The 26,948-nt window shown below is 35.1% G+C and overlaps 5 protein-coding genes across 7 annotated transcripts; 2 read left to right on the top strand and 3 right to left on the bottom strand.

Annotated features, from left to right (window-relative positions):
- Positions 1-2,064: 2,064 nt before the first annotated feature.
- LOC140808759 (probable calcium-binding protein CML25) lies at positions 2,065-3,014 on the bottom strand. The gene has a single exon (XM_073165995.1). It carries the CDS (start codon positions 2,781-2,783, stop codon positions 2,196-2,198), a length of 588 nt encoding a protein of 195 aa, XP_073022096.1. The 5' UTR covers positions 2,784-3,014; the 3' UTR covers positions 2,065-2,195.
- Positions 3,015-3,181: 167 nt separating this feature from the next.
- On the bottom strand, positions 3,182-5,197 carry LOC140808756 (uncharacterized). Of its 3 annotated transcripts, none has more exons than XM_073165990.1 (2): positions 5,088-5,197; positions 3,182-4,983 (listed from the first exon to the last, which is right to left on the bottom strand). In XM_073165990.1, the coding sequence occupies exon 2, from the start codon at positions 4,297-4,299 to the stop codon at positions 3,379-3,381; it is 921 nt and encodes a 306-aa protein (XP_073022091.1). In that variant the 5' UTR covers positions 4,300-4,983; positions 5,088-5,197; the 3' UTR covers positions 3,182-3,378. The 3 variants fall into 3 exon arrangements, with proteins under 3 accessions (XP_073022091.1, XP_073022092.1, XP_073022093.1); XM_073165991.1 differs by having other exon boundaries at positions 3,182-4,312; positions 5,088-5,188; XM_073165992.1 differs by lacking the exon at positions 5,088-5,197 and adding an exon at positions 5,067-5,085 and having other exon boundaries at positions 3,182-4,312.
- Positions 5,198-8,127: 2,930 nt separating this feature from the next.
- Positions 8,128-10,854, top strand: LOC140810013 (patatin-like protein 2). The gene is made up of 7 exons (XM_073167807.1): positions 8,128-8,320; positions 8,398-8,579; positions 8,662-8,845; positions 9,496-9,657; positions 9,974-10,279; positions 10,365-10,540; positions 10,620-10,854. Exons 1-7 carry the CDS (start codon positions 8,183-8,185, stop codon positions 10,831-10,833), a joined length of 1,362 nt encoding a protein of 453 aa, XP_073023908.1. The 5' UTR covers positions 8,128-8,182; the 3' UTR covers positions 10,834-10,854.
- A 684-nt stretch (positions 10,855-11,538) lies between these two features.
- Positions 11,539-14,037, top strand: LOC140809816 (ankyrin repeat-containing protein At2g01680-like). Its single transcript, XM_073167551.1, has 3 exons — positions 11,539-12,015; positions 12,477-12,886; positions 12,991-14,037. The coding sequence occupies exons 1-3, from the start codon at positions 11,727-11,729 to the stop codon at positions 13,864-13,866; spliced, it is 1,575 nt and encodes a 524-aa protein (XP_073023652.1). The 5' UTR covers positions 11,539-11,726; the 3' UTR covers positions 13,867-14,037.
- A 615-nt stretch (positions 14,038-14,652) lies between these two features.
- On the bottom strand, positions 14,653-26,802 carry LOC140810591 (protein VAC14 homolog). The gene is made up of 20 exons (XM_073168435.1): positions 26,393-26,802; positions 26,119-26,232; positions 25,962-26,027; positions 24,322-24,411; positions 24,128-24,247; positions 23,988-24,016; positions 23,728-23,870; positions 23,553-23,647; positions 21,370-21,456; positions 21,166-21,273; positions 20,882-20,973; positions 20,636-20,717; positions 20,132-20,197; positions 19,617-19,732; positions 19,404-19,524; positions 19,000-19,161; positions 18,756-18,884; positions 17,575-17,643; positions 16,076-16,363; positions 14,653-15,056 (listed from the first exon to the last, which is right to left on the bottom strand). Exons 1-20 carry the CDS (start codon positions 26,480-26,482, stop codon positions 14,964-14,966), a joined length of 2,160 nt encoding a protein of 719 aa, XP_073024536.1. The 5' UTR covers positions 26,483-26,802; the 3' UTR covers positions 14,653-14,963.
- Positions 26,803-26,948: the final 146 nt, after the last annotated feature.

A 26,948-nucleotide genomic window follows, 5' to 3' on the forward strand; every position in this document is an offset into this window, starting at 1 on the left:
GACCACAGTATAATAAAATAACATTTGAGTTATTCAATTATCATTAATTATAATTTTTAATAAAATGATAAACATTTAAATTTATAATTAATATTGAAGTAAATATTACATATTCGGTTGGATTTGGTGTCATACAGCTGGGTATTATTCAATTAATGGGCAGAATTTACTTTACCTGACTTCTTGGCTGATGGTTCAAAGTTGCTTCAATTTCAAAACTATGTCACAAATATTTTATCAAAGAAAAATAAATATGCATATTTATATTTGGTTGTGATGGTAGACTGAAAAATTCTATCTTTTCTATGATTTTAGATCCAAACCTTAAATTTGTGTTTCTTAACTTCATTTGTATCATATATCATTTTTAACCACTTCAAAATTTAGAAACACCTAATCATGCAAAAACTTTGTAAAAACACAACAAAACCGAGAATATTATTACAAAAATTAGAAACGTCTAAATCTCATAGAGAGTTAATTTATGGGAAAAAGCTTCATAGAGAGATCAAGATCGAGATAACTTCACGACCGTTACATTCTGGATAGACAATTAAGATAAATTCCTGAATATTGGTGAGTTATAAGTCGTAAACTTAGTAAAGAATGCGATCTTGTAATTTACTTTTTAAAATATTAATTTTAAGATATTACAACCGAAATAAAATAATCTAAAGCTTCTAACTAATTTGCTTTGTCACCCCATTTGCTCGGAAATTGGAATCGGTCAGACGGATGAACCCAGCCAGAAATATACTACATAAATAATTAGTAAATATCATATTTATATAAATTATACAAAATGTAATATGTAACACTCGAAAATTTATGATTATGGTATGCAATAAATGTTTTAGTTTCCTATGATAATTAATGTGGACGTATAAATAATATAAAACAATTCTATCAAGTTCAAGTTCTCCAGATACAAGTAAATTCTAGGAGTTAATCAAAATATATCAAATAGGGCAATTTATTAATGGACGCAATAGACAACATTTCTATTGTTTTTTCAGCTTTTAATATTTAATTGGACACGTGATACATATTTGGAATTTGCGCCATTGAAAACTTACCAACAAATCATCCTCCATTTTGGCCAATGCAATCTCTCCACAGAACTTTTTTCTTTTTAAAAGACTTTTTCAAATATTTAATCACCAGAAGATTTTAATTCTCGTTTGATTTTCTTTGTGTCTTTTCTCCGGGACACCTAAAAGATCTTGTTATCATGAAAAAATCGAAGTAAAAAAATTTGGTATTTTCGTGATCGAGTGAAAGGGTATTTATGGCCCATAAAGATCCTAATTATCAAATAATAGTTATAAGCTTACCAATTATCCCAACACAAGTACTCATGAAGAAATCATGTCCCATTTTGTGTCCTTACTATTTACGTGTAAAAACATAGAATTTAGGTACAAAAGGCATGAACATATCTTCTTTGTAATCGCAAACATGGAACACAGAGAAGATGGATACAAAGGGGTAGGAATTCATAGCCAAGTTAGAAGAATTAAGCAAGAGATGGAGAAGATATCAACAGCTTAGAGTTGCAGCTGCCGGAGACACCTCGTCCGTCGGTCCTCCGCCAGCAACGGTCAAGGTTGCCGCTGGGATTGACTAATAGGCCGTCAATCCCCGCCGGCAACTGCTAGAATATCCGTTAAGTCGGTGGATTTTCTTTGGTTGGAATGTGCGGTTCTATTTTTCTTCTTTTCTATTTTTTTTACTGGGTTTTTAGATGTAAATATAAACATTATATATCAACTCCATCAGCTTGCAGGTTACATGATGATATTGGACTAGTTTTTTTTTTTTAAATTTATGTTCCAGTTAAAATAATATCTCTTATCATGATGGGGAGGAGTTATTTGGGAGGAAATTTGATAAGTTTTATAGAATTGAGGATTAAAAAATAATTATTGTAGAATGTAGTTTCTCCTGTTTAATAACACAGACATTAATATCTTTTAAAATCTTGTCTTTCAAGTGCAAAAAACGAAATCCCAATCTTTGAATATTTCTCAAATGATTTATATTTATATCAAAACGTATATTGAATAAAACTTATAAATCAAAGAATCAAAGAAACTAATTAAACGAGCTTCTATATATACTAGTTGAAAAACAATATAACTTTACTCAATGCAGAGAAAGATTACAGAGAATGAATGGATCATCTTTCATTTCAGTCAATCTTTGGTTGCATCAAAACGAGATCCCATGGTCATCATCACCTTAAACTCCTCGAAACTGATCTCCCCATTCCCATCTGAATCCACCCCGCTGATCATTTTCCTGCATTCCGCCAATCCGCATTCTTCTCCCAGGCTCATCAGCACATCCTGCAGCTCCTCCGCTGAAATCGATCCGTTCTTATCGATATCGAACACCCGGAATGCGTCCCTCAGATTCTCCAATATCTCGTCATGATCGATGTCCTTGGTGTTCAACTCGATGAATTCATGCAAATTGATGAACCCGTCCCCGTCCGAATCCACCTCGCGGATCATGCTGTCCAGTTCCACCTCCGTGGCGGCATTCCCCAGGCTGCTCATTATGGACCCCAGCTCCGACGCGGAGATCTTGCCGTCTCCGTTCACGTCGAATTTCTTGAAAACTTGCTCCAACTCCTCCTCGATCCTGGCGCGGGAATTCAGAGACGATGATCTCGAGTTTATGGGTTCGACATTCACCGACGTCAGTGGCAGCCCGTCTACTCCTTCCCCGCCTCCGCGGCGTTGTTTCTTCTTCCGGTTGAACAATGATTTAAATCCCATTATCAGAATAGAACAAATCAAGCAAAGCAACAAAAGATGGGAGAAAGAAACAATTTGAGGTGGAATGGAGAGATCTGAGAGAATCTGTATAAATGATCGTTTATTTTTTGAATTTATATATATATATATTTTGTGGTGAACCCATGTCGTGCGGATTCAGGAGAGATTCTGAATTTCACCCTCGTATGGACGTAGATTCATAATACAGGATCAAGAACATCTATTATTGTTGGTGGTGCAAATCTAATCGGATCGGAGTTATATGAATTATCAAATATTATGCAATGAATATTCTACTTTCATATATAGTTTCGGGTTTATCACTTCAATTTCAACATTTTAAAATTTGACATCAAAATGCGTATTTAAAAAATTACAAATCCATTTGTATTCTTACTCAAATCTCGCTAATTATTTTAACTTCAACTTTATTTTTGATATAAAACCACAACATATTTTATTCTTATGTGTCTGCCTTCAAGATTCCAGTTCTATGAATTTGGAGAAAAAAGTGTGTCGAAAGTGAACCTGTAGATACATGTTCCATTAGACCATATACAAGGATTCCTCAAACAAAAATATCAAAAAATCCACTTTACGAAGTCCTCTTCGAAGCCTCCTTCCCAAGGATTGCTTTCCAAACCAAAGGAAAGAAAGGCCCTTTCTTTTCCAAATACTCCTCAACTGCTTTCTCTTCAACGGAAAAACCTTTCTCCTTCATCTCTTGGATCACGTTTCCAGCCGCTTCCAGACCCTTTTCCCCACCATACTTGTCCACTAAACCAATAAAAGTAGCCAAATTTGGCGAATGTCCAGCCTCCAACATTTCAATGCAAATACTGAATGCATCCTCCAGCCTCTTCCCTCTACATAGAGCCCGAATCAAGAACCCATAGCTATGTGCATTTGGAACCACATCATTACTCTGCATTTTCTTGAAAATTCGCACTGCATCCTCAAAATTGCATGCTTTGCAGAAGCCCTCAACCACAGCAGTGTATACAACCACTTCTGGCATCGAACCCTTCTCACGGATTAATCCGAATAGCTTCATTGCCTCTTGCTCCAACCCATCTTTACACAAACCATCAAGCATGGCTACTGCATTCGGGATCAACCTCGTCTTCTTCATATTCTTGAATATCACATCCGCACCATGCGGAGGCAACAGCGGCTCGGCATTTTCTGATGGCTTACTTCTGCCATTAGCAGAATCAAGTTTTGTCTCTCCGGAGTTGAGATCAAGGCCAAGTTTAAATCTTTCCACAAAATCGTCATCATCTATGCCATCACATGAATTTAGATTCTTATTTTCATTTCCAAGATTGGATTTTGGAAATTTAGGGTTGTTAGGTAAAGATTGCCTTCTTAAAGACCAGTTTGGAATGGGTTCTGGAGGGTAATCTGAATTCCTTCCGTCGCCAGTGGAGGCGAATAAACGTAGGTGCTGGAACAGGCGAGCAGAGGGAAGTGATTTACAACAGCAGAATAATTTAATCTGACGCAAAGTAGACATGGTATGGCGAATCCTGTCAAAAATCCAAATACAGTTGCTCAGTAATCCAAACCAGATGATGAAAATCAACAAATACAAGCAGTTGGAGATAAGTCCAAAGAGTAGAACTGAATTTTTTTTCACAAGCTACACATAAATATCGATTTATTTCCTCATTTGAGAAACGACTGTCTGCTTGATATTGTTTAGTCCACAGATGTTAGAGGGGCATGTCACACTTAGGCGTGTGGTACCGTATAATGTAAGGCCAATCAGGTGTCTCTTATCCAAGTTAGACATCTGACAGATCATTTACTATGATCTAAATAATTAAACAATATCAATTTACACACCATCCATCTTGTACTTAACAAATATCCATTTACAAGAATGACTATCGCCTACGATTCAACTTAATTCATCATTCTTGAAAAAACACAAGCGCCTGGACCCTATCAAATTCACCAAAACGTCTAAGCTTGACTAATTGAAATTTCTGGACACCAATTTTGTGGGATTATATGGTTGGTTCAGCGCTGCAAGAAACCTATTTGGCCATGGATCGACAAAGCTCATACATCAAGCGTACTTGCCCACATAATCCTTTCATCGAACAGTTACAGTACCCACACATGCTTCCTAAACTCAACCACGCAACAAATTGTAGAAAAACAAAGTAAAACACCTCCCTTCAGCCCAGTCCAACTGTAACTTGTAAACGACAAACCTTCATTTCAATGCAATAACAAATCATGAAATCAAAGTATGAGAGGAAAGAAACTAATTACCCTATAAAGAGGTTATTTTACCTTAAAGTACATTGGTTGAAGCAAGTGCTGAAGCAGGACGTTCGGGAATTGGGAGTTGGACGAGGAAAAAGAAAATAAAAGAAATCATATATTTTTTAATTTGAGAATCGAAAAAATAAAATAAATAAATAAAAAAATATTTTTTATTTGGGAGGGAAATATTTTTTATCATGGACGTAAAGTTGAGTTTTTTTTTTCCGATTTTTGGTTGGAAAATTTTTTGAAGATGGAAAAAAAATCCCTCATTTAATCTATTTTCCTTTCATTAATAAAATCTTTCAAAAACACATTTTTTTACTTTTTCTTTATGAAGTTATCAAAAATCTGGATTGAATACATCTCACTTGACTTTTCTTTTTTTTTTTTTTAATACTCCAAACGAAGCCTTAAATTCTGAGGTCCACGGGGGAAAGAGACGTATATGGGTCTGAACCTGTGTCCAAAGAGCGAGCTAGAGCCTAGAGATACGGTTCTACATGGGTCTCGGTGGAGCCCAAATCGAATTATTTGAAAATGACCCGAATGGTTGGCGAAATCGTAACTGAATTAAATAAGAAAATTTGACATCAATTTTTCTATTGAACGAAGAAATAAGAAAATGATTGAAAATTGAAAGTAACGGTTTTTTTGTTTGTTTTAAGTATACAATTAGTATGATATTGTTTCAGATTACAAATATATAATACAATTGTTTGTACTACTGACATAATTTGAATGTGGAGCTGAAACTTACTTATCTCGGACAAAGAATGTAAAAAAAACAACTAAATTTATCTAAATAATTAGAAAAAATACTCGTAATCAACGAGACTCAGACCAAAAAATCTGAGAAGCTCAACCTTAACCATCGGGTATATAAAGGCCTCGTCGGCAAAATTGAAAGTAAAGCTGTCATAATATACAAAGTAAAAATGAATCTTTCTTTGATTATGGTGATATTTTGATACCGCATAGGCAAGATTGCTGAAAAATATGAATCTTTTGAATTTATGAATGCCTTATCTCCAATTTAATATCCTGAAACGTACAACTCCCACCCACCCCAATATCAATGGTCAATCTTCATTACGACGATTAAATTAAGAACATGAATATTTATATTATGTTATTATATTATATTGAATTAATTAATATTGCAAGCAGAAACAAAGGTGGTGATTGAGTGACAAGGAGGCAGTGGAAAAGAAAGTATGTCTGAACAAGAGCAGAAGATTCTGGGGACTACGCTTTAGGACTGTGAGGTGTGCCGATGTTTGCAAGAGGGAAGGTTTCGTAGGTGGTTACCGCAAAGGATTCCGCCGCCGATGCTACTGCTACAACCATTAATGCTATAATTTTGGATAAATTTGATATGAGTCCGGGTAGATCAATTTAAAATATTAAAAGATTTTAGAATTTAAAATTCTAGTCCGGGTATAATCGAATTCCTGACTCCGCCCCTGGTTACATACCTTGTAAATCCCATGCAAGTGCACGTAATTGTCCTATAACCTTCGAAGTGTGGAGACATGATTGCTCCAAAGGTGAAATCGCTCACCTTAGGTGCTCCTCACCTCCGGTCCGACAAGATTGTGAGAGGAGGTAAATCATGGTGACTCAGCTCCGAGAAATCCTTTCTTTCTCGTCCACTCAGGGGGGTGCGGACACACCTGCGCGGATTACAGGTGACAGTTACAAGAATGGCGGGGACACATGATTGATATATATATATATATATATATATATATATATATATATATATATATATATATATATATATATATATATATATATATATATATCATATTTTAAATATAATGAATTTATATTTGCTACAATAGTCACACCCCGGAAGATGTTTCACACTGTTTTTAAACCCATTTTCTAGAAGATTTACCAATGAAAAGCATATATATAATTTAAACGAATTAATTTAAATAATGAAAAAAATAAATGCAAAATCACTTACTAGAAAATTATAACCTTAATAATCATGCATGTGTGAAATTATAATACTACGGTTCGTATCATTTTAGAAAATAAATTTAATGATTAACAATAAAGTCAACCTCCTCGGGGATAAGTTTCTTAATTATTGAGTATTATATGTTTTTAAAAAGTTAAAAGATTCGATTCGTTTGTAATTATTAATACAGACAACCTCGTAAAAAAACTTTCGTGCGAACGATAAAAGTTAGAAAAATAGGAACGTATTCATCATATCGAATTTTGTTTGATATTTAAAAAATTGAATTTAATACACACATGTTTAAATCATCATAAATATAGGGGTGGGTAGGCATGGAAGGATGAGTTTTTATATAGTTTTCTTGCACAGTTCAAGAAATCACAGCCACTCGAGCTTATATTATATTTATTATATTATAATATGAACAAGTACAAAAAGAGATGCATATTTAGATTAAACGAATAAAAAAGAACAAGTTGAATTGCGTGAAACATAAAAACAATTAACAAGCTGAATTGTGTGAGAAAAGGACAAACTAAGTCATGTGGGAACCCTAAGTTATAACTAAATAATGTGTGAATGTATTTAATTATAATATAATTGTTAAAATAAAAAGATGCGTAAATATGTATCATTAAAACAAAATTAATGAATTTGAAAAATTTTAAGAAGGGAGAATGACCGAACTCGATAGCCAACCACACCCTCAATTATAAAGTTTTTTTAAATTCTAATTTAATATTTGAGTTTCTTTTTTTAAAAAAATATTAGTATTTGAGTTTCTATTTTGTTATAAGTTTAATACTCCCTCTACACCAGTTTATATGTAGTACTCTAAAAAGTAAATTTTTTTTTAGAAAAAATCAATTGTATTCTTATTTAATGCATTTTTACTTTTTAGTAAAACAAAAATATTGTTGTGAAGTAATTAATTTATTTAAAGATTGGGATAGATTAGTTATGTGTAAATTAAATTATATGTTTGAGACGAATGAAAAAAAATCTTAGTCGATATTCCAAGTGGATCGTTCGTTAGGTACCAAACGAGGTCTATTAATTATTCCGAGTCCAGCTGGTTGTGCTCTATTATATGTATGTATATTTCTTTCTTTCTTTCTTTCTTTCAGTGGATCTCATCTGCAGGAAAATGGAGAGAAATTCATCCCTTCAAGAACCAGTTCCTCCACAAAGTAACAGATTCGTTACAGTTCTCAGTATTGATGGAGGTGGCATCAAAGGAATCATCCCAGCTGTTATCCTCGAGTTTCTTGAATCTCAACTTCAGGTAACAGAAAACAAAATAAATCACATGTATTTTACTAGATTCCTTAATCAAGAATCTTGATTCGTGACTTGTTGCAGGAGCTAGATGGAGAGAATGCAAGACTCGCGGATTATTTCGACGTGATCGCGGGGACTAGCACCGGCGGCCTGGTCACCGCCATGATCTCGGCCCCCGACGAAAATAATCGACCCCTTTACGCCGCAAAAGACATTAAGCCTTTCTACTTGGAGAACTGCCCCAAAATCTTCCCACAAACTCAGTAAGTTGACGATCTCTTTGACTGATTATTTTTCAATTTTGGCCACAAACACATACAATCTAAGATACTGGTGATCTTGAAGCACGTTATTTCCGTTCGGGAAATTGTTCAAATCATTGATCGGACCTTTGTATGATGGGAGACATCTTCATAAAGTATTGAGGAAAGAGTTGAGAGAGATTACGTTGACTCAAGCGCTAACAAACGTGGTGATTCCAGCTTTCGATATAAAGCGTTTGCAGCCAGTCATCTTCTCCACTTATGAGGTAGGCATATATCAACGTTAATTGTTGTGCCCATTTTGGTAGCTAAGGTTTTTCCTAAGAGCTTCTTGTTATTTACCCTTTATTTATGCTTTTTCTATTATTTAACACATTTGAATCATTTTCCCAAGTTAAAGTTTGGATTTATACAATTAATTATACTTGAGTTATGACTGGCATATCTGAAATTATTTTAAAGTAAATGAGTTAAAATTTTTCTTTTATTATATATATATATATATATATATATATATATATATATATATATATATATATATAGACACAAGCTAGTCTTTGTCATTAATATATTTATATTAAGTAAATGAGTTTGGATCAAATTATAAGTTTGAAATTTGACTATTAAATATAATGTAATGCTCTGTCTAGTGGAGGTAGGCGGCTTGACCAGCCCGTAGTCTCCTCTCCTCTCCTCTTTTTTTTTTTTTTTTTTTTTCTTTTTGCATCCCCTTTATATATATCTAATTGGGCATCCAGGATAAAAATGAGGGTCCATCAAGTGGTACATGTAATTTGGTAAAGTGGCCGGGTGATTTGTTTATGTGTGTGTGTGTGTCAGTGTGTGTTATATATTATAATAATCTAATCCGAGTCATATAAATTAAATTAAAGTTGTAATTAACAACCTCGTGCAGGCAAAAAGATGCACGTGGTTAGATGCTAAACTGTCGGACATTTGCATAAGTACTTCGGCAGCTCCAACATTTCTCCCCGGTCATGAGTTCAAGACAATTGATGCAAATGGTTATGATTACGAGTACAATCTCATTGATGGTGGCGTTGCTGCTAATAATCCGGTAAAAAAAATTTATATATTAAATTCACCGATCGTGGTTTGTGGGATAACAGTATACATTTGGGTTTGGATTCCAAGTGTGATGATTGAATTTCAAATATTCTTTTCATTTGAAAAATCAAAGTATATATGGAGTAAATTAATAGGAAATTAAAGACTTGATCTTGCGTTTCCGCTACCCAAAATTTAAGACTCTCCAGGCCGCCAGTACTGATGATTGTGCTGGCAATACAAACTGGAACTGTAACGACTTAATTCTCATAAATTATAACCATTTAATTCTTTTAATGGAACTTGTTTTTCTATCATGGGAACAGACATTGATTGCCATAACTGAGGTGACAAAACATATGTTTGACAAGATTAAAGTCGACTTGTCCCAAATAAAACCTGGAGACTACCCTCGTATTCTAACGTTATCGATAGGAACGGGTACTGCCAAGGTCGAGGAGAAATACAATAGCAGAATTGCTAGAAAATGGGGTATCCTAGATTGGCTTCTTCACGGTGGAACCACGCCGTTGCTCGAGATATTCACTCAAGCCAGTGCAGACATGGTCGATTTTCACAATGCCTTGATTTTCCAAGCTTTTTTCTCAGAGGATAATTACCTAAGAATCCAAGTAAGCTTTCGAATTGATTCGTTAATTGGTTAATGTCATTAAACACATTTTTTTTTTGTTTGTTTAAATACGTTTGTTAATGTAGGATGATACGCTAAGTGGCATTGAAAATTCAGTGGATATCGCAACAGTAGAAAACTTGGAGAGACTTGCGACCATTGGTGAGAAGCTTCTGAATGATCCGATTTCACGGGTAAACACTATGACGGGTCTGTCAATACCCGTTAAAAATGGCGGCACAAATGCAAATGCCCTCAAAAGGTATATATATGTATTTCTATACATTAATTTGTTAATTGTTTCTCAAAAATGAAAGATTTTTTTTAATTATTATTTACAGATTTGCTGGAATATTGTCTACCGAAAGGAAACTTCGGCAGTTGGAGAAAGAAAGCAAAAGGACAATCCCACAACTAAATATTGTGACCAGCCAAAAGAGAATAATGAAGCCACGTTCGAAGATCATTCATACCAAAGGATTCACGACTTATCCCATGTGTTCCTTCAAAGCTGTTAGCCCCTACAATACAGTGTTATCGATGTCGCGGATCTGAAGTTCGATATTTTAAATAAAAATGACTATATTTGTTTGGCTAAATGAAATATCATAGGAATAAAATGTGTCGTGTCAATGTTACATCGGAAAATTTATGTGGTATTTATTCTCTGTGAGAATAATGATAAAAATAAAAATCTATTTATTAAGACCATCGCGACTCTTTTAGAGAAATTCCAATCCAAAACACTAAAATGGTGTTGGATTTTTTGCTCCAACCCAGTTTTATTATATACTGAGAGCTAGGTTGATGCAAAGGTATAATAGTTCTGCAACACTTTAGTTAAAATTTATTTGTTGTAGTGGTCAATTATAATGTGTTTGATTTTAAGTTTAAAACCTTTTTTTTTAAAAAAAAAACTATAAATAATTATATTACTTTTTCTTGTATAATATTATATTTAATTAATAAAATTATTAAAAATTTATAAACAAATTTAATAGTAAATTTATTTAAATTGATAAAATCTAATATTTGAACTAATTAAAATAATTGTTTAAATAAATTTAATAAGCTATTTAAATTAACTAATTCACTATTTCTATCAATATAGAAATTATTTTAGATCCAATATTTTATGGAATAAATTAGTTGTTGTGAATAAAATTAAAAAAATTATGAAAATATTTTTAGAATTTAGAGTTGATGGATGAGAAATAAATTTTGTATTTAGTATAGCAATTACACTATTTTAAAATGGACGTGACACCAAGATAAGATGAGAGATGTTTTTAGAAATACACTGGAGACTTGAGATGTAACTGTACTCTTTTCATATAAGCTCGCATCCGCTCGTTTACATAGCAAAACAGAGCAGAAAAACCAGTTCAAAGATCGGAACTTTTCTTTTTTCGTGCGTGTTGTTTGCTTGATTACAGTATAGCTAGTGGATGGATTCGAAATCTTTAAGATTCATTACCCACCAATCATTCTTCTCGGCCGTTCAATCTAATGATCTTGAATCCCTCAAGAGCATCATCCAGAATGAAGGATCTGATCCATCTGTTTTGATGGCCCTTCAAAATGATGAGAAACAGACTGCTTTGTATGTGTCTGCAGAGAATAATTTTGTTGAGGTTTTCAATTATTTGGTAGCTTTATGTGATTTGGAGGCTGTTATGATGAGGGCTAAAGGGGATATGGATACTTTCCAAGTCGCTGCTGCCAGAGGCCATTTGGGTATAAAAATTTGTCCCTTTCACTCCTTGTCGGTGGAATGTTTTTTATTTTTATATATTTACTTGGTGTTGGTGTTTTACACCTTTTTGGTTAATTTCGTGTGCGTTTGTGTTTATTTGTGACGGTATGCAGATTGAATTTTAAGAAAGTTTTAGAAATTATTTGGTGTTTCTTTATTGATCAAAGGATGCTGAACTGAATTTAGTGATACGGTTGAATTTAGCTTAGGTGTGGAATGATGAAAAATAGGTAGCAAGTGATACCAAACTGTAAGCTTATTATTATTTTTTGTTGAAGCTAAAGATTTATGATTGGGGAGTAACTGGATCAAGATGTTTCTTTTTGTGTTGGCGTACTTTATCTTTTAGCCAAATTAAGTTTGGATTTTCTCGAAAACTACTGGTCTTGGAACTTTTGTCGATCTTTCCACATAACGAAAAATCCTGATTTCTGGTGTTTAGGAATCGTTCAAGAACTGCTGAAGAAGTGGCCCGAGCTTTGCAAAGTATGCAACTCAACGAACACGAGTCCCCTTTATTCATCTGCTTCCAATGGTCATGTGGATGTAGTGAACGCGATACTCGATGCAGATGTGAGCTCGATGATGATTGTTCGGAAAAATGGGAAAACTCCATTGCACACAACTGCAAGATATGGCAGGTTGAACGTCGTAAAAGCACTGGTCCAAAGGGATGCAGGTATTGTCTCTATCAAGGATAAGAAGGGCCAAACTGCATTGCACATGGCTGTTAAAGGTCAGGAGACTTCTGTGGTAGATGAATTACTGGAAGCTGATCACTCCATATTAAACGAACGGGACAAAAAGGGTAATACGGCTCTGCACATAGCCACTCGGAAGAATCGTTCTCAGGTATATATTAATTGATGCATGTATATACTTGTCATGAAAATTCTACTACCTTACTCTACATTGTGTTCTTATTGAATCTGCAAAATTGCTTTTTTCCATTTCAGATAGTTGGACTTTTACTAAGTTACGCACATGTCGACGTGAATGCCATAAATAATCAACGTGAAACTGCGATGGACATAGCAGAGAAACTTCAATACGGAGACTCACCTCTGGAAATCAAGGAAGCTCTGGTCGAGGCTGGCGCCAAGCACGCAATACACATAGGCCAAGGTGATGAAGCAATGGAACTCAAAAGAACCGTTAGTGACATTAAACACGAAGTCCACTCACAAATCAAACAGAATGAGAGAACACAGAGACGAGTCTCAGGAATTGCCAAAGAACTCAAGAAAATTCACAGAGAAGCCGTTCAAAATACCATCAACTCTGTCACGGTTGTTGCTGTTCTTGTGGCATCCATTGCTTTTCTTGCTCTATTTAACTTGCCTGGTCAGTATTATCCAGACGGGCCAGAAGCAGGCGAATCACGTATTTCAAAAACGGTTGCTTTCCGTGCGTTCTGTCTCTTAGATTCCACCGCCCTTTTCTTATCACTTTCTGTAGTCGTCGTTCAGATCACTTTGGTTGCTTGGGAAACCAGAGCTCAAAAACAAGTAGTCTCAGTAGTGAATAAGATGATGTGGGCCGCCTGTATCAGCACTTGTGGGGCGTTTTTGTCGATATCTTTTGTCGTCGTGGGGAAGAAAAGTTCTTGGATGGCGACTACCATAACGGTCGTCGGGGCTCCAATTCTTGTGGGGACTTTGATCAGTTTGTGTTACTTCGTTTTCCAGCAGCATTTTGGAATATGCGGTAGCGATTCTCAGAGGCGGATCAGACGAGCAAGCGGAAGCAAATCGTTCTCTTGGGCATATTCTGCAAATATTTCTGATTTGGATGATTATAATTCTGATGAAAAGAAGATATATGCATTATGAGTCATAACTGCGAGGCTATGTTTTTGCAGTCACCAGTTGCATAAATTCTCCAAATTTACAGAGAGTTTTTGTCGACTTGTCGTAGATGGCTTCTTTTTTTTATTATTATTCCACTCCCAAACATGTAAATTTGGAAATTAATAATGAAAAAGTAGTACGAGTTTAAGGTTAGTTTGTTAATCCAGACGTACATGCACGCATATGTTTTCTGGTTTTTATGTTTTATATGTCATTCTGAACAAAATAAATGTAAAACGTTGCAAACTACAACCATTGGTTATGAAGCCTAATCAAACCATTCAATTTTCAAATGTGTTTTTAAAAACTGTGCTCATACATTCAAAACCATTTATCAGCTTATGTTTGAATGAATAATTTGCATATGTAGGAGAATTTTAAAGCATTTGAAATCCAGAATCAATGATTCAAATTTCAAAAAAAAAAAATTCTAATTTTGAATAAAATTAATATAATAAATTTGAAATCCATTCAAATCATTTCGTCATCCTCAAGTTCCTTGGAAAACTTCATTTAGAGGTTAGCATCAGAACATCGTTATCACATAATTAAGTTGCGTGGAAGATTGGACTTTTTTTTTTGAACATGAGAACCGACGTGCCTACCCCCCCCCCCCCCCCCCCCCCCCCCCCCCCCCCGCGGTATCTAATTTCTAACAGTGATAAAATGATTAGATTTTAAAATACACAATGGGTTGCGGAAACATCTCACGTCCCCTAAACCCGGATCCAACATAGTAAAATAATCGAATCGTAGCCATGTAAGATATGTCAAGCTGTAGCAAATCAATGGAAATATTAGTAGTAGAAACAAACTCAATACAACCTAAACCCAACATCTACTTTATTTTTTCTCCCATATGGTTTTTGAATAAAAATAACATAACCACATGGGTGTATCTGTTGTCAAAAGAATAGCTTGGCGAGTCAGCCAAGAAATTTCCACTGCCAACCACAACCACCCTTTTAGGGTTCAATAGAGAAGCTATTAGGATATACAATTTACATATGCTAGAAAACCTCAGCAGTCTTGAATAAAGGAATCCTCGTTATAAATAACCTCAAAACCAGTCCATAAAATTATTGCCCGGGACCTCTGCGTGACAGCACTGAAGGAGTTCTATTCATTTCTTGCGATGATGGACGACTTTGTTCTTCTGGTCTTTGTACATCCTGAACGAAAGATTAACATTTGGCCGCGGAACAATTTACTTGTTAATTATCAGCAAATATAGTACAAACATTTTTTATGCAGAGTAAAATCATTTGTTAACAGAAGAAAATCGCTAAAGTATTTGAAACCAGTGTTTTTATAACCGGACCGTTAATCGAATCGGTCAAGCCTTAAAAAATGGTTCAACCGGTTCAACCGGTTCGACCGGACGGTCGAACCGGATCAATAAAATTAATATTTTATTTATTTTATATAATAAATAAAATAGTAAAATATTGATTATTTATGCTTTTATAGTTTTTATTTAATTTTTAAAATGAAAATTACAATAAATATCAAAATAAAAATCATTTTTCAAATTCAAAAATCCAAATTACATATAACATGTAACCAAATAGGGATGACCAAGTTTAAGTGCCCAATTAAACATCAAGATTAATTATAAAAAAAGTAGCAAACATCAAAAACCGTCGCTATTTAGCGACGGTTTTAAACAAACCGTCGCTAAATTGCGACGGTTAATCTTTAACCGTCGCTATATAGCGACGGTTTTGAAATAACCGTCGCCGATCTCTGGGCAATTTTTTAATAATTTCACAGACCCGGCCGGTTCCTGAAGACCGGCCGGTTTCCGGTTTTTCCGGTTGAACCGGATTTTAACCGGTTTTTTCCGGTTAAACCTGTTTTCCGGGTTTTTATTTATGTCCGGACCGGTCTGAAGGCCGGTTCACGGTTGAACCGGTCCAACCGGCCGGTCCGATCCGGTTTTGAAAACATTGTTTGAAACATAAGCACAATTCAAGAGTCAAGAGAACGTTAAATAAATGAATCCAACTTTGTATGAGTGTGTCTCACCCAAGCTTGGCTCAGGTAGAATTTATCTCAAAATATGGGTGGTTTGTAAATGAGCCATAATTCCATCTATTTCGTTTTGAAAGAAAATTGAACAGAAATCATAACTGAATAAAATTCCCAGTAGACAAACTATATTAATATCAAGAAACAAAGTACCACATACCTTTCCAGATGAAGCAGAATTGTAACGCGATTGTGCCTGAGATCTAGTGTGTATGCGATGTTGCTGCTGCACATTCTCAAACTGCCGCAGTCTTGAGTCGAAGTTCATACCGTCATTCATGTTATGTGGATCTTCACTGATGTCACCATCTGAAAGTTGTGATCCACCTACATAATTACCTTCCAACAAAATACTTCCTGGTGACACTCTCTTGTATTGTTCACCACTGAAAGAGTATGGGGGTACAGTTTTTAACCGCGTCTGGAGGATCTTGAATGCTACACTTTGCTGCATCAGTGCGTGAGAAGAGACTTATCACACAGAATTAATGGACATAAAATGAAAAAGTACGAGTATGTTCAGTAAAATTATGTTTAATGAACAGTACAAGCCTCAATTTATTTCTCATAGGAATGAGTTTTCCGTTTTGGTTTTTGAAAATAACATTTGAAACGGATTTTTCTGCCAAAACAAATAATTGAGTTTTAATCATTTCTTCAGCAGTGCAAAACAAAAGGAATATGAAGAGCATAATCGCGAGAATAAATGCACTCAAAAGACCTATGCTCATGCATATATACTGGACCTCTCCGTCAATCAAGGAAGAATTTGCAAGTTGATAAAACCCAGCGGTGGATTTTCCGTCCCCAAGAAATATAAGTTATTCTTGTCACCATAAGGTAGTCCCGCTAACAAATGAGATTACCCCCAAATTTCTATTACTACACCATTATTAACTTCTATTGAATCCTGCGAAAGTTTCTAGGAGTGCCATAAGACATAAGGGCGTTTAAAGATTCTGTAAAATAGGGAGAAATAATGGAAGCGAGTATACGAAGTCCTTAAAAATCAACATGTAGGCTTGAAAAGGTCAACACAAACTGCAAAACATAAGTCACACACTTCATCCCTCCTGTAATTGTAAAAACAGAGTTATGATTTAACGGAAATTCAATTACTCAGCTAGCCACAATAATAAACGAAATAATCTTTTGGGTGAAAATTGGCTTCATTAGGACTGATGCATACTCGGTTTTTGCTACCAACTATCCAGCTGCCCAAGAAATATGCAGATCTTTTTATGGCTGGTGCAGACTTTGCGGCCGAAAACTGCTTATTATTTGTTATCAGTTGCTCTTTGAAGTTAGAAGAAATTTGTGTCAAATAATTTCTTGTCCTTGGTTAATTTGCAATTTTCTTCCCGTACAGTCCTTCAATAATCTCATCTTCAGTCTTTGTCAGCATGCTCCTACAGTCCTACTGATTGATTAATTTCCCATCAACTATCGTTTTTCCTTTTTTTTCTTAGGCCAATATTTCATGCAAATAGTTCAGCAAAGAGGAATTGAATGTAAAACATCAAATCAACAATGTGCCTTATAAAACACTCGCAAGGAATAAATCATAGAAGCAATGTGGAAGAAATCTGAAATGAAGCCATCATCTGTACTTGAGATTTCTAAAATGCTGATAAAAGTAAGAAACTAGTATCCATATACCTGCGGAAGTAACATCAGGAGACCATACAGGGCTTTCAACAACCATATATATCTTCCAGGTTCAAGAAGCTGCATGCAAATAGGCAAATAAGAGAAGTACGATGGCATAAAAAATAGTTTTGTACATGAGTTGTTTGACGAAAAATAATAAAGACAAATGCTCCGTCAGCTCCGACAATATTGTCATAAACTTACAGTGGTAACGAATGAAGGTCAGAAATAGAACAGACATAAAGCACGGGGATGACAGAATGTTCAACCAAAAAAAAAGCATCAAAAGGCAAGTGGATAATGCCATCAATACCATTTTCACAAGAAAATTAAACCTGACATCAGAGACTGTTCAACAGCAATTAACTTACAATTTATGAACAAACTGCCATCTCCCATAATACCTTTTTAAGTTTTACTTCTTCAAGTTACACATTGAGACAGTATCTATAATGATCTCCTTTTCTCAGTTGTAGTAGAAGACATCTCACCCACCTTTAAATCACCATTTAGCATCAGTGAAAAATCGAATTGTTCTAATGATTTTTCGTATCTGTATAAAGTTTTAAAAAATATCGATGTCATACAAACTTCCAGACCATCGCCTCGTACATGTAATATTGCTTTATACTATCCAGTACTTAATTTAACTGTTTAAAATTGTATTCAAAGGGTGATCAAACTGACTTGGAAACAAAACTAAGCAGACGTTAAATTCAGGCGTAGACATTAAAAGTGTTCAGATTGAATTCCATGATTAAACAAGTTCGCCGCATCGTAGCATTATCTTCAAAAATAAATCTTGTAATTCTCATGTCCCTCTTAAGCTTTCCAACAGCTAAAATTTCTACGGTCCCTCTTCTTGTGGTCTAACTTATTTATTGTAAATGGATCGTCAGCAAACATGCACAAAAATAAGCACTGATTATACACAGCTTCACATACATAAGTTTTACAGCTAAATAGAGAAAAACATACACAAGTTTTACAGCCAAATAGAGAAAAAAATTAACACAAGTTAACATGGTTACTTAATGCATGAAACCATTTACATGTGCATCCCAAGTCTGTTTATGAGACAAAGCAGTTACGGAAAACCAATTTTGTAATTAATGTAAGTTGAAATTTGTTATGTCTGTAGTTGAAGTAAGATGAAATTTATCATCACTAACCACGTCTACAAAAATTACCTGTAGTCTAAGGTAAGCAAAGGTGGGAGTCTCCAGAAGGTGGATCAATTTATCCAATTGGACTAAGAACTTAACATTGATATCTTCCTCGACCAGAGATTGGATAATAGAACCCGCGTGCTGATATGTCTGTGTAGCAGTGCCATCAAGAATATAAATGCAAACGTTAAAAAGCACAGCAAAGGCAAAGGCAAAGGCAAATGTAGGTAAAGACATGGCTGAACAATAATCACAAAGCTCGTACCTGAGCTAATAAGCAAAGGCTTATGATAGCCATTGGCGAATGGCACCACGAAGCATATAAAGATAGAAATAAATTTTTTCCAGCATCATTCAACAGTGATTGTTTCAAAAGATCTCTAATGCCAGCCAACTCCGAAGAAGTGATTAAAATCAAGTTCAAAGCCTGAAACGAAAAAATGGGTCACATTCACAGGAATATCTCTTGCTGTCCGACCGACCAGCAGACCCCAACCTTGCCCCATATAGAAAGAAGCAAAAAAATAAAACCTAAAAACAAGGAGTATACAATTACTGGAAATCACAAATAAGCAAAACAAGTAATATTGAAACTGGTTATCTATCCATGGTAGACAAGATGAAAAAGAATGAAACACAATAATAATCCATGTGTGAACAACATAGTACTTGAACCATGATTGATGCAAAATCCAAATCTGGTTCCCCTTGAAGTATCGTGGAAAGCTTCCGATACACGGTTTCAGCATCAAGTAGCACACACAGTCTACGAATTATCAGAGCGCCACGCCTGCAAGAACAAAGAGTTATTTTACTCCGGTTATAAACAACATTAAAAAAGTTATTTCAGTATATTCATAGAAGCATAGGCAAATGACTCACTTCTCCAAAAGAGAATAGTCAATTCTAAAATTTTGCATTAAATACAAAGTGAGCTGATGAAAATGCTTCTCATCTTTGGCAATGCAAGCATGGACTTCAAGTACCAGCAGCACAACCTGAGATAAATGGAAAACAAGAAGGACATGATTGAAAAATTTCCGGAGTCTCATCCATAAATCATAAGTTAATGGTGCTGAAGTTATTGTAAACTCAACGCAGTAAACCTCCAATCTGGAGAGCATGATTGAAAAATTCCACAACTAGTCCAGCAGGCGAGTAAAGCATCAGACCCATCAAATCAATAGAGACGTGTAGAAATATGTAAATAAAGCATTTCCCTTATCATATGGTTCTAACATGCAAAATGTAAGCTTTGAATGCATAGTTTATAAAAGTAGAGAAACTATATCTTAGAATGTCTCCATCAAAAAGATTAAAAACTAAAAAAATTGATGCAGAAATTGGTTTTAAAAAATAGGCACTGAGAAAGTGAGGAAAGCAAGTGGAGAAGATACCTTATCAGATGGATCTGAAAGTGCCGTCAGAAGAGTTTTAAAGATATCATCCAAAAATGATAGAACCTGTTTCAAGTGAGAAAATGGCAAGTGAAAATCTAATCATCAATTCCCAAAAATGATGTAACTGAAAGTTCAATGATTTTGAAATGCTAGTAGATAGCCCACAACCAAAAAAATTTTATTGAGTAAAGCTTTGCAACCAACTTCAGCGAAAAAAAACAATTAAGCACAGCAAGGCTTCCTTGAAATTACAAGTCCCCAAGTTTCACTTCAACAGTACGTGTACAAAAACCTCCAATGCATAATCAATCAATCACCAAAACCGCAAATTTAGTATAATACGTGCATCCAACGTATGCTTTTTACTGAATTTGCAAAATGTCTGATAGCACACAACTACACAAAAAATCATTACGAAAAGGATTACATGTTTCGTGGATATGCATTACGAAAATTTCTTTTAAATCATGTTCATTGGAAATAGCAAAAATTCATGATCACCTCTGTTCGATGTTGATTTAAAAGGGCTGATATCCAGTGTAGAGCTTCAATACGTGTGGCCTCCCATTCAGTAGACAGATGACTGGTACATAGAAAAAATTAAAATTTTCAACACAGTTCATCCGCTGAAAGGCATTGGAAAGAGCAACTATAGCACCATGTATCACCTTCTACAAGGGTCGTCAATAAACCACAAGTGAAATACAGACGAGCAAAAACCTAGTTGTTCAGATAGGAGAAAGATACCTCCTAGCTACAGCGAGAATAGCTCCAATATCGAATCCTTCAGCTGGATCAGCTTTCATACCACGAAGCTCTTCATTTGTTTCACGAGCAACCTGAATGTCAAACAACAACATAAGTCTGCACCCGCCAGAATAAAAAAATTTAATCGGGGAGGTCAAGCAAGAGATGCAACGAATAAATGACAATTCAGTTTACAAGTCCTGAAAGGTGCATCAGTTCTTTCGAAAGTTGTGGAATACAATGTTGAATCGTTCTTTTCCGTCGACAAGAAGAATGAAACTTACAACTCTGATTTTCTCTTCCTTGTCTGATATGCAAGGTAAAATTGCACCAAGAATATCAGCATAATAGGGTACGAGTTGATCCCCACCAAGTTTTACGAACTCGTTGATCTGCAGAGAAAAGTTGTGCACACAACCAAATCTGACAGAATGAAACCCACACAATATTTTACTACTACACATCATAAAAGCACATCAAGTACTTACCCAGGTAATAGCAGTCAATCGAGTAAATTCATCAGGTGAATCTGCCCTTTGCACTAGTATCTCAGCCATTCGACCATAATCTACAGACTTCAAAAGTCGCAGTTCTCAACTAATTGCTAAAAAGGTAAAGCAGTGGTCTAAATAATAAAGGCACGTCAGACGCAAAACTGAACATGGAAGTTATTACTTGGGTCGCGTTCTAATACATGATACGTCGAAATGTCTCCTAATTGCCTTTATTTTTCAGGAAACGTACGCAATGTCATCAAGTATTCAATATGACATCACAGTATCCAGTTTCGGTCAAGTAATACCCTTTATAAGCACGGAATGATCTTCCGGAAATTCAAATGAAGGTTCATCCATTAATAATGAGGAAGTGAAATTTAACTTGGGATTTTATTTTTCTGCAGTGCTAAGGTTTTTCTACTCGGGAACTAGAAGGTTGCTTCATGAAAAGATAACATTAACACACTTCACAACTTATTTTCCTCTAGTAATTTGAATCACGGCCGAGTTAATCTTCTCATTCTATACTAGGATTAGAGCCTAGAGGAATCAAGGTATAAACACAATTGCAGGGAAACATCGTTCTCCATGGGTATTACACCGGACAACTATTAGAGGCACAAAACATAATCCTTATTTACTTCAACAACTAGATAACAAGAATATCAAAGTTGTTGAGTAATATTCGATGAGAGGGCTACAATCGATAAGGATGACAGAAACAATCACGTTAGGCATCTGGGACAGTCAGCATAGATTCTCAACATAAAGAAGGAAGGACAATGCTGAGATGGGGATGAGGAGTTCCAAAATGATATGGCAAAGAAAGGTGCTCTGAGCATAAAGTCTGTATGATGGGCTAATTGATTTTAACCGATAAATCCATCAAAAAACACGGTACCTGAAAGTATATTCCGATAAGAGTATTTCGGGCGAAATCCACATATATTACATTGAAGCAAAAATTAATCAATAAATGATAAAATAAATAGGGTTACCAAAGAGCGAAAGCCTCCGTTAGTAAAATTCTATCTTACCCTACCTTTCAACTTGTATTTTGTTCGTACACAATCAACAAAGGCCTTCCGGCAGTTCTGTCAATCATTTTATTGTTAAATACCAAATGGGTGGGGTTTACTAGTTCACAATTGTTTCCATATAAAAAACGTTTTTTTTTTCATTTAAGATAGAGTTTAGTAAAGAAATTAAAGTCGTCACAAGGTAGCTGGGTCAATAAAGAGTAAGCACAATTAGAAGTTCGATGCATTTCAAGTCCTTGTCATTCATTCCATCTTTGTTTGAAATAAAAATCTTTTCAATTTCAGATCTACCCATTCTAGAAATATTTTATGGATGGAACACGGACAGCGTATCTTTCCTAACTTCTCAAAACCTCATCTAATCTAATTAATCTAAAAGGTTAAATATATAACTCAAGAATTTATTTTACCCACTTTTGCATAGTTGTATCATGTGAAAACTGTGGAAATAATATGACCTTCATATCTAGGATTCAAATGATATTCAATCTCCAATGTCATTTCTTAGCGGGTGATTATATTATTTCTGGATTCTTTCCTCTTTCTAGTTTTTTCACTGTTATTCTCGTTTTGGAGCAACAGAATCTTTAAGGTATTACCTATTATGTTTATTGAGTATTCTAAGATTGTGCTCCTTGATTTTTAATTTTTTTTGGGGGACCTCATACAAGCTATTATAGCATGTTTGGGAGCCGTCAAGTGAATTACCATCACTCATTTTGAGATAAAAATGAGTATTTGAGACTTCTGATTCCTACCATGGTGAGAAACCAGTTAAGTTTTCCACGAGAAATTATTAGTTGACAAGGATTATTTTCAACTTACGTTATAAGATAGTTGTTCCTGTACGACTTTCTCAACTTCTATGTCACATGCTGTCTTACATCTGTTTGATGAATCTAGAAAAATCATGTTCACTGATTTATTTCGGTGGTGCATGTGAAAAGCAACATAGAGACGAAGTATGAGCAAGAATACAGAACAAAATTAATCGATATACCCTAACAAATTGAATACAGGAGAAGGTTCTTTTCCTTTAATCCTCATGGCTCATTAAAGGGCAGGATTCCTTAATAAATGCTCGTCTCTAATCACAACTAAAGAAATTAATGATGTAGCATCGCTGAATCTTACTGGAGAGTTCTTGATCTCTTGAAGAAATTCAGTAAGTGCAGAATCAGCTTGTTGCCTTATTTCGTGGCTAGAATCACTAAGCATGTTAAATAAGCCTGCAATTTTATCACCAATGTGAGAACATAAATCTGCAAGAACACAGCTAGAGACTGTGAATGTGTTTTGGCCTTCTCACCATCAAGAAAATCGGGGAGAAACCCCAGCATATCGATATCTGGAACACTATCTAGTACAGTAATCCATCCTACCAGAAATTGGCGGACATAAGGGTTTAGGACATTCATTCGTTCTCTCAACAATGGAATAAATTCTTCAATGCTGAGTCAGGTGAAAATGGCAGCAGTAGAAAGTTAAAAAAATTGCTTCATTATTAGAGATATCAAAGAATTCAGCTTGATACATTGCTATGTGAACAAAGTAAATGAGATACCAGACCTAAACTGATCACTCTCGGTGACGATATCCTGCATTACAAGCAATCAAAGTTAGCAATACTAAAAAATTATCTGTATCATTTATGCATAAATTTATGCATGCATGCATGCATGCATACTCAGGAAAAAGAAACCACATACCTTTACAAGTCTGTCCAAAAGATGAGCAGCACTCTGTACATTGGGATCTGAATCAGCAGAAAGCTTACACAACGCGTCAAAAATCTGGTTGAAGAACACGATAAAATCGCCTCTCACAACCTGTAAATAGCAAACAGGACAACTAAATTACACAAGGAAAAGTGGAATATAACAAAAGTCCCCAATTTTTGTACCTTTGCAATGTTGTACAGAGCTTCACAAGCATAATATCGAACTCGGCTGTCTTGATCAGAAAACGAAGCTAAAACGGGGGGTACAATTTGCTGGAATGACCACGGAAGAGGGGCATTAGATAAAAAAAATTCATCAGAAACACCCCGAGAAACATTAGACCGGATAAATTGGGAGTCAAAGAATAGTAGAAAATGTAAATAAGCTATAGGAAAAATGACACATAAGGACTCAAATACATGCATTATAGTTTTACTTCAAGGGGGGAAAATGTTTTTCTACTCTTCTGATTCTCAAAATGGAGAATTCAACTCTTAGCCAACAGCAGTTACTAAAGGTGAATCAAACTCATATCAAGGTCAAAGGAGCAAGCTACTTACCCACTGGCAACCTTATCTCAGTTTCAGGGATGAAAGTATATCCATTTTGATACATGAATTAACTTCACAAGCAAAGAAATGAAAAGGGCCAAGTTCCATGCAATGCAATTTGAAAATGTTACTTCTGTGACATTTCAGACCAGTTTCTAGCATTCATACCCATCTCAACTTTGACATAAATTTGAAATGTACAGATTGATCCAGTAACACATTTGGGCTAAGGAAATCATGCCCAATCAGTAAATATTCCTCTAAAAAAGGTGAACCTACGATCCATGTAATCCTTCTGTTGTAGTCTGTGGGTTTTGAGGTATATCTCACATTTACAGGGTGTGGTACTAACATATTACTGCATCTTATACCCAAAGTTTTCTAATTCATTAGCTCTTAGCATGTAGAAATTATGTCAATTTATGCTATAAGATCATTATTTCTTTCTTGAATCAATAATTCCCAACAGGCCTTAAAATTAACTAGAGTTCATGATACATCATCTTTCAACTAAACTACAATCCATACTTCTTCACCCACAGTCTCAATCGCTGAATAAACCAATTCAGCCAAATTTATCGAGATAAAAGATAGGTACATCCAAATAGGCAGAAACACATACAATAAATGTTAGGTGGTCACAGGATCAAAACTGATGGATTAGATGAGAATATCCCTCAGTTTATTCAATCAATTTAGGTACACTAGGCCACTGGCATTCCTGCATCCTGCAATAGATAGCATAACTTTCTTGGCAATTTTTATGCCTGACTGCTTGCTACATTTGAACAGGAAAAAGCTTAGCAAGCTCCACCTTTTGAGTTCCCTGAAGCAGGAACTTAAATGTGTTTACTTTGCCCAAACATTAGATGTAGGCGGTAAAATAGGTATGCAGCCATGAATATTCATGAAAACTGCAAATTTTTATCCTCAATGAGTCAATGACCCCAACAGAATGTGCTTTATTAAATTCTAAAGCATTAACGCTAAATTAAAAAATAAAGGAACCTGGTTCGCCTAGAACCAGACGATTAAATCAACTGTATGATTGAATTTATTAGGTGATTAGCTTCTCACAAACTAACCTGACTAATGTGAATTAATAAGACGTGATGGTTTGTTACAAGTAAAAAGGGGGCTAAAGTCAATGGAACAGATGACCAAACTAGATCGGCCATCTATTATACATTCTGTTAGTAAAAGTTCTTTCCTTCGCCTGACCACTGTCAAATAATAAGTATGAAACTGGATCGTCACTTTAACATTCTTACTTCAAGATGTTGGGCGGCATCTGATGTCAAAGCGACTGTAGCTGCTGCCAATCCTATCAACCCTCCCTAAAAACAGAAACGTACAAATGAAACTTTCAACTAACATACTAGATGAATGAACTCCAACATTGATAGTGGAACTAACTAATTAACATACTTTCCGATGATTCGCCTGGGGTGAGTAAGTGTATTCGTTGGCTAACAAATTGATCACGGCATTTATTTTTTCGTGATCCCCAGAGCTGATTAATTGCTTTACTATCCCTTCCACCTACATCCAATCAAAACCTCCAGATTATCAAACAACTGACAAAATTAAAGCCCGATACACACTCGAACCTAATATTCCAAACTCGCGACAAATTTTCCAAAAAAGCACGCTCACACCCACAAACATAAAAACACTCATATCCCCGTACGCAATGCATTACCTCCAAAGCAGCATTTTTGCGCTTTTCGTAGAGCTTATCGGAAAGATTACGAAGAACAGCTGGTGGAATCACAGACAGCGCATCCGCCATGACAAATCCCCAGGAAAAGGAAACTGAAAATCTTGCCTTTTAATTTAGCTACATAACATTTAACGAATCTTCGATAACAGACTGTCAGTAGATCTAATGAGAAACTGATTGACGAAACGAAGAGAATCTGCAAGGTCGATAGCTTTTTAATCGAAATCAGAATTTTCAACTTCGAAAATTTCGAGAGATAATTCTTGGTCTTTTCTTGATTTGTTGGTTTCCAAAATTAGGGTTTTTTATCCTGATCAGAATGAAATTAAATTTGGCAAAAGGTTTGGCAAGAAAATTGGCCTCGACTCGTGAAATGACTCAAGGAGCCTCGTGCTTCGTTGGAATTTTAAGACGAATTTAAATACGTAACCTAAAAAATTTCGTTTTTAAAATTATAATTTTTTGTGTGTGTTTTATCAAAATTAAATAACAAGCCAAAGTCCATCACATCAGATCAAAAGAATCAAGCGGTTGT

This window comes from Primulina eburnea, chromosome 13 (assembly GCF_022965805.1).
Source record: "Primulina eburnea isolate SZY01 chromosome 13, ASM2296580v1, whole genome shotgun sequence".
Lineage (NCBI taxonomy): Eukaryota > Viridiplantae > Streptophyta > Magnoliopsida > Lamiales > Gesneriaceae > Primulina > Primulina eburnea.

What these genes read in the sequence shown, in the direction of transcription:
- LOC140808759 (XM_073165995.1), bottom strand. Translation starts at nt 2,783, where the DNA reads ATGGGATTTAAATCATTGTTCAACCGGAAGAAGAAACAACGCCGCGGA.
- LOC140808756 (XM_073165990.1), bottom strand. Translation starts at nt 4,299, where the DNA reads ATGTCTACTTTGCGTCAGATTAAATTATTCTGCTGTTGTAAATCACTT.
- LOC140810013 (XM_073167807.1), top strand. Translation starts at nt 8,183, where the DNA reads ATGGAGAGAAATTCATCCCTTCAAGAACCAGTTCCTCCACAAAGTAAC. An exon ending in AAAATCTTCCCACAAACTCA is followed by an intron (nt 8,580 to 8,661) that starts GTAAGTTGACGA and finishes GTGATCTTGAAG; the next exon opens with CACGTTATTTCCGTTCGGGA. An exon ending in AATGCAAATGCCCTCAAAAG is followed by an intron (nt 10,541 to 10,619) that starts GTATATATATGT and finishes TATTATTTACAG; the next exon opens with ATTTGCTGGAATATTGTCTA.
- LOC140809816 (XM_073167551.1), top strand. Translation starts at nt 11,727, where the DNA reads ATGGATTCGAAATCTTTAAGATTCATTACCCACCAATCATTCTTCTCG. An exon ending in TGCTGCCAGAGGCCATTTGG is followed by an intron (nt 12,016 to 12,476) that starts GTATAAAAATTT and finishes TCTGGTGTTTAG; the next exon opens with GAATCGTTCAAGAACTGCTG. An exon ending in CTCGGAAGAATCGTTCTCAG is followed by an intron (nt 12,887 to 12,990) that starts GTATATATTAAT and finishes TTTCCATTTCAG; the next exon opens with ATAGTTGGACTTTTACTAAG.
- LOC140810591 (XM_073168435.1), bottom strand. Translation starts at nt 26,482, where the DNA reads ATGGCGGATGCGCTGTCTGTGATTCCACCAGCTGTTCTTCGTAATCTT. An exon ending in TTTTGGACAGACTTGTAAAG is followed by an intron (nt 24,017 to 24,127) that starts GTATGTGGTTTC and finishes CTTGTAATGCAG; the next exon opens with GATATCGTCACCGAGAGTGA. An exon ending in ATTCTGCTTCATCTGGAAAG is followed by an intron (nt 15,057 to 16,075) that starts GTATGTGGTACT and finishes TCTTTCGTTCAG; the next exon opens with GATGTACAAAGACCAGAAGA.